At 55.9% G+C, this 6,000-nt stretch overlaps 1 protein-coding gene across 1 annotated transcript; it reads right to left on the reverse strand.

The window, feature by feature from the left end:
• Positions 1 to 50: 50 nt before the first annotated feature.
• LOC124672586 (UDP-glycosyltransferase 73C12-like) lies at positions 51 to 1,571 on the reverse strand. Its single transcript, XM_047208796.1, has one exon. It carries the CDS (start codon positions 1,569 to 1,571, stop codon positions 51 to 53), a length of 1,521 nt encoding a protein of 506 aa, XP_047064752.1.
• Positions 1,572 to 6,000: the final 4,429 nt, after the last annotated feature.

A 6,000-nucleotide genomic window follows, 5' to 3' on the forward strand; every position in this document is an offset into this window, starting at 1 on the left:
AGACGACAGAGAGAACCAAACAACCATTGTCTCTCCCGGAAGCGCATGTGTCACTCGGCCGCATCTTGTTCTTGTGTCGCGCCCACCTGGAAACACCTGACCAGATCACGGATGTTGGCATTGGACGAACCCCCCTCACTCATGGCCGCCCTCGCTTTCACGGCGAGCTCGCGCGCCCGGCGCCGCCTCTCCTCGCCATCCTCCCCACCGTCCATGGCGCTCCTCACCGCGGCCTCCACTGTCTCCCTCCTCACAACTATGTCCTTGTGGTCCACCTGGAACACCACCGGCTCCTTCACCCCGACGCTGACGCCGATCCCCAGCACCTCCACCGCCATCTTCTCGTTCAGGAACTGGTCCGTGAAGTGCGGCCACGTCACCACCGGCAGCCCCGCCGCCACCGCCTCCAGTGTCGAGTTCCAGCCGCAGTGTGTCACGAACGCGCCTGCCGCGCGGTGTGACAGGATCAGCGCCTGCGGCGCCCACCCCCACACCAGCAGGCCGCGCCCCGCGATGCGCGCCTCGAGCTCGCGTAGAAACGCGAGCGCCGCCGCTTGGTGGCGCTCGGCGCCCTTGACCACCCACACGAACGGGTATCCCGACGCTTCCAGCCCGAGGCCGAGCTCCATAACCTGCTTCGGGTCCGCGTGCACGATGCTGCCGAAGCTGACGTACACCACGGAGCCGGGCTCCTTGTCGTCGAGCCACCGGACGCAGTCGTCGGCGCTGATGGACGCCGTGTCCCCTCTCGCAGCCAGCGTGCCGGCGTGCTGGTGGTAGAGAGATACCGGTCCCACGGTCCACACCTTCATCCCTCTGGCGGCCGCGTAGCCGGCGACGTAGTCGGGCTCCATCTCCTCGAAGGTGTTCATGACGACGCCATCGGCCTCGACCAGCGCGCGCTCCACGTCGTCCGCGAACTTCTCCCAGCCGGGCCAGCCCCGGAAGAAGCCGGGGGCCTGCGCCCTCGTAACCTCGAACCTCTTCTCCAGCCCCGGCACCACGACCGGCTCGTTGGGGTCGAGCACGCCGTCGTAGGCGTTGAACCTCTCGACGTTGTGCTGGCACAGGACGCAGAATGCACACATGCTAAAGAAGCTCAGACGCGGCACCCCGAGGCTGGACGCGAGCTCCCTGGTCCACGGGTGGCAGAAGTCGGACACGATGCAAGTCGGTGGCCGCGGCGCGTGCACACGGAGGTAGGTCTTGATCGGCCCGCTGAGGAGCGCGATGGCGGAGTAGTAGGCCAGCATGTGCTCTGGGGGCACGTTGTCCATGTTGTCCGCCCCGCCTGGCATCCCGTCGGGCAAGCCGACCGCGGCGTAGTCGAGCGGGAAGTCCACGAGGCTCACCGCCAGGCCGGACCGCCGGGCGGAGTCGATGGTGGGCCGCACCCGCGCCGCGGTTGACGGCGTCGCTACGATGGTGCAGTGCGCGCCGTGGGTGGCCAGCAGCAGCGCGGTGTCGACGGCGGGGATGATGTGCCCCTGGGCCATGAGCGGGACGAACACGAAGTGCGCCGCCGCATCATCCTTTGCTTCGTCGCCTGCTGCTTGGATGTGGTTGCTCATTCTGGCGGCTCGGATCCAATGCTGTGGCTAGCTAGTCAGCAATCAGCAAGTGTTTTAAAGAAGGCGAACGTGCCTTGTCGCCGGCGTCCCTGTGTTCGGTTGGTGGCGTCGACATGCCAGCCGGCCGAAGCTGGCCGGCCAGCGTCATCGGTGCATGGCGTTAAGATCGATTGACGCACCATGAGACTGCTAAGCCTAATAATATCCAAAACCAGATGCTAATCTTACTCAATCACGCTGTTTTGGCTAGAGTCGTTGTAAGTTTGCTTCGGCCGGTCTTAGCTAGTTTTGTTTTTGTGAGATGTCACCAATTGACATTAAGCTGCTAATAAGTAAAAATGTTTTCGTGCTAGAAGCCCTAGAAGTCGAACTTCTGCGCATTTGACATTTTATCATGTACGTTCCAAAAATAAGTCAGGTTTTACGATCTCCGGTGCACAACTTTGAACGCAGTTTCGCCCATTAATGTCATTTCAAATTCCTTGGCTTAATGGAAGCAAACCAGTAGACATTGCCCCTTTAATTTTCAAGCCATCCAAGAGAAGGAAGTGCAGCATTGTTCAATGATGCTTGGATCGCCAAAATTACAACGGATGAGGATTTTGGTGTTAAGATAATATGCAAGATGTATTACCGGGGGGCCAAAAGCCACAATATATAGTACATGTACAGGTGCAAATATGCAGGAAGCCCCCTAACATCTGGGGAAACTACAATATACAAATATATACATCTAACACCCCCCCTCAAACTCATGGTGGATCCACAACACTGAGTTTGGAGAGTAAGAAATCATGCTTGCGCTTGAGTACTGTGCCTTCGTAAAGAAATCCGCCAACTGCAAATCGAAGGCACATAATGAACCGCAACAACATCATCACGTATCCGAGCACGTGTGTAAAAGGCATCAACACCAATATGCTTGGTCAGCTCATGCTTGACCGGATCACGTGCAATGCGATAGCACTCGTCTTCGTCGGACAAAAGCGGAGTGGGTGTCATAACGAGACCCCAAAATCTGCAAGCAACCACCATAACCAGGTCACCTCGGCAATCAACAAAGCCATAGCCCGCAACTCAGCCTCAACACTCGAACGGGAAAGCATTGCACTGTTTCTTCGTCTTCCAAGCAACAAACGAACCACCAAGAAACACACAGTAAGCAGAAAGTGAACGACGATCCGTAGGATCATTCGCCCACGTAGCATCCGAGTAGCACTGGAGCTGGAGAGAGCTGGAACGGGGAAAGAAAAGGCGACGAGTGATCGTGCCACGAAGGTAACGAAGAACACGAAGTCAGGACGAGTGACAGCAAGATAAACAAGACTCCCAACAAGATGGCGATAACGGGTGGGATCAGGAAGAGGATCACCATCAGTGGGACGAAGCTTAACATTAAGCTCCATAGGAGTATCAACCGTGCGCTCATCCCCAAGAGCAGCACGAGCAAGAAGATCCTGAATGTACTTTTCCTGAGAGATAGAAAAGCCATCAGAAGTAGAGAAAACCTCAATGCCAAGAAAATAGCGAAGAGGACCAAGATCAGTCATTAAAAACTGATCGCGAAGACGAGCCTTAACAAAGGCAATATACTCAGGATCATCACCAGTAATGATCATATCATCAACATAGAGAAGAATAAGAGTACGTCCACAAGGAGAAGTGTGAACGAAGAGTGCTGGATCATGAAGACTAGGAGAGAAACCAGCAGCAGTGACCACAGAGGCAAATCGCTCAAACCAGGCACGAGGGGCCTGTTTGATACCATAAAGAGAACGTCGAAGACGACAAACCATCCCATCGGGAACAGAATACCCAGGAGGAGGCTGCATCTAAACCTCCTCACTCAACTCGCCATTAAGAAAAGCATTCTGAACATCAAGCTCGGGAGACGGACCGGCGGCAAGCGAAGCAACAAGCAAGAAGGGTACGCACAGTAGTCATATGAGCCACAGGGGCAAAAGTCTCATCATAGTCACGACCGTGCTTCTGCTGAAAGCCACGAGCCACAAGACGCGCTTTATAGCGCTCAAGAGATCCATCAGAGCGAGTCTTAATTTTATAGACCCACTTACACGTGATAGGACGAACACCAGAAGGAGGAGAAACAAGATCCCAAGTGCCAGTGCGCTCAAGCGCAGCGATCTCCTCTGCCATGGCAAGCTGCCATTCAGGATGATGCTCGGCATCCCGATAAGAAGTCGGCTCGGAAACAACAGAGAGACCATACTGACTAGGAGAGTAACGAACTGGAGCACGACGCTGATGAACAGGCCGTGAAGGGGGAGGCTCATCTGCAGAAGACAACTCATCATCAGAAGAAGAAGGGAAAACATCGGAAGGATCCGAAGCCGGAGAACGAGGAGTACTAGGTGGACTAGACGAACGAGAGGATGGCGCCGAAGGGGGCGCATCAGAAGTAGGAGGGAGGAGAGGAGGGACAACAGGGGGTGCATCCGGAAAAAGAAGAAAAGAAATATCATCCACCGGGTAAGTACCCGAGGTGGGGCGAGGATAGAAGGGACACGTCTCATCAAACGTGACGTCACGAGAGATGCGCATCCGACGACCAACGGGGTCCCAACAACGATAGCCCTTATGCTCATCACTGTATCCGAGAAAAACACACTCAACAGACTGAGCGGTTAGTTTGGTGCGTTCGCGAGGAGGCAGAAGGACATAGCAGATGCAAGCAAATGAACGGAGAGTCGAGTAGTCTGGAGAAGCACCAGAGAGACGCTCGAGAGGAATGCCACCCTGTAGAGCAGCGGAAGGCTGAATGTTAATGAGGTGGGCCGACGTAGCAACAGCCTCGGCCCGAAATGTGGCGGAAGAGAAGAAGCAATCATCATAGCACGGGTGGTCTCAAGAAGATGACGATGCTTACGCTCGGCGACGCCATTTTGAGCATGCGCGCCGGGACAAGAAAACTGAGCGAGGGTACCCTCCTCAGCAAGGACACCACGAAGGTGCTGGGAGATATACTCACCAGCAGAATCAGCACGCAACACGCGAATGGGTGAGGAATACTGAGTGCGGACCATGGCCATAAAACGCTGATAAATAGAGAGCACCTCACTGCGAGAGTGCATGAAAAACACCCAGGTGTACCGTGAAAAATCATCAATGAATAAGATATAGTATCGATGCCCCCCTTTCGAAGCGAAGGGAGCCGGACCCCAAACATCTGAATGGACTAAATCGAACGGTCGGCGAGAGACGAGACACACTAATAGGATGGGGAAGGCTGAATCTGTTTGCCTAACCTACGGCCACGACGGTGTAACGACCCATCTCCGAGACGGACCCCAGAAGGCCACGATGAACCAAAGACGACAGACGAGAGTCACAAAGATGACCAAGACGATGATGCCACTGCTGAAAAGAGCCGGTGACAGAGGCAACAACCGGAGGAGAACTGGCAGATGGAGTGGCAGCGGAAGGAACACGAAGCCAGTCTAACTCCCAAAGCCCCGGAGACTTACGGCTATGAGGGCCAGCTCCAACCAGGGCCTGCGTGCGACGATCCTGAACCGCACAAGACTCAGCGTCAAGAATGACACGACAACCAGAATCGGTGAGCTGGCTAGCAGAGAAAATGTTCGTCTGAAGGCGAGGAACATGAGAAACATCAGGGACAGAGAAAGAGGGAGTAGAAAGCGTGCCTCTACTAGTAACAGGAATAGAGGTACCATCAGCCGTGACAACATGGATAGGAGAAATAAGAGACCGAAGAGCAGACAGAATAGAAGACTCAGAGGTCATATGAAAGGAAGCTCCAGAATCCAGATACCACGGGGACATACCTGACTGTGTAGAAACTGGTGGTCGCGCGAGTGCCGAAGAGCCAGTCACGAGAACCAGCAGCGCCGGCGAGGAAGAGTCCGTAGTAGCGAGCGGACCACGAAGACCCCCGAGAATGTCCCGATCGGAGAGTGCAACTGCAGAAAATCCCGAAGAGCCGGCCTGGCGACGATCCTGGAAGCTGGCCGACGTAAACCGGGATCCCGCGTCCGGCGGGTGGAGGAAGTGTGGCCAGCCTTGCCACGGTAGGTGCAATGAGGACGAGGGCGGAGACTCGGACCGCGAGGCTCGCCGACGTAAGCCGAAATCCCAAGCATCAAGCAAGCGGTGAAGCTGCGCTATCTCATGCGCAGAGAGGGGCGCGACTGGAGAGGTCGACGTACAATCAGGTGCCGACGAGGAGCTATCACCCACACGCACAGAGGCCACCAAAGGGGGCGACGAAGAGCAACACGCCGATGAAGAAAGAGTGGCAAAGCGCGGTCATAACCACGTGAAGGGGCCGCGAAAGTCGATGTAGAGCGGCAGGCCGACATAGACGAAGTCGGCGAAGCGCGGGCAGAGCCGCGTGAAGAGGCCGCGAAAGTCGATGTAGAGCGGCAGGCCGACATAGACGAAGTCGGCG

Source organism: Lolium rigidum, chromosome 7 (genome assembly GCF_022539505.1).
Source record: "Lolium rigidum isolate FL_2022 chromosome 7, APGP_CSIRO_Lrig_0.1, whole genome shotgun sequence".
In the NCBI taxonomy this organism is placed as follows: Eukaryota; Viridiplantae; Streptophyta; class Magnoliopsida; order Poales; family Poaceae; genus Lolium; species Lolium rigidum.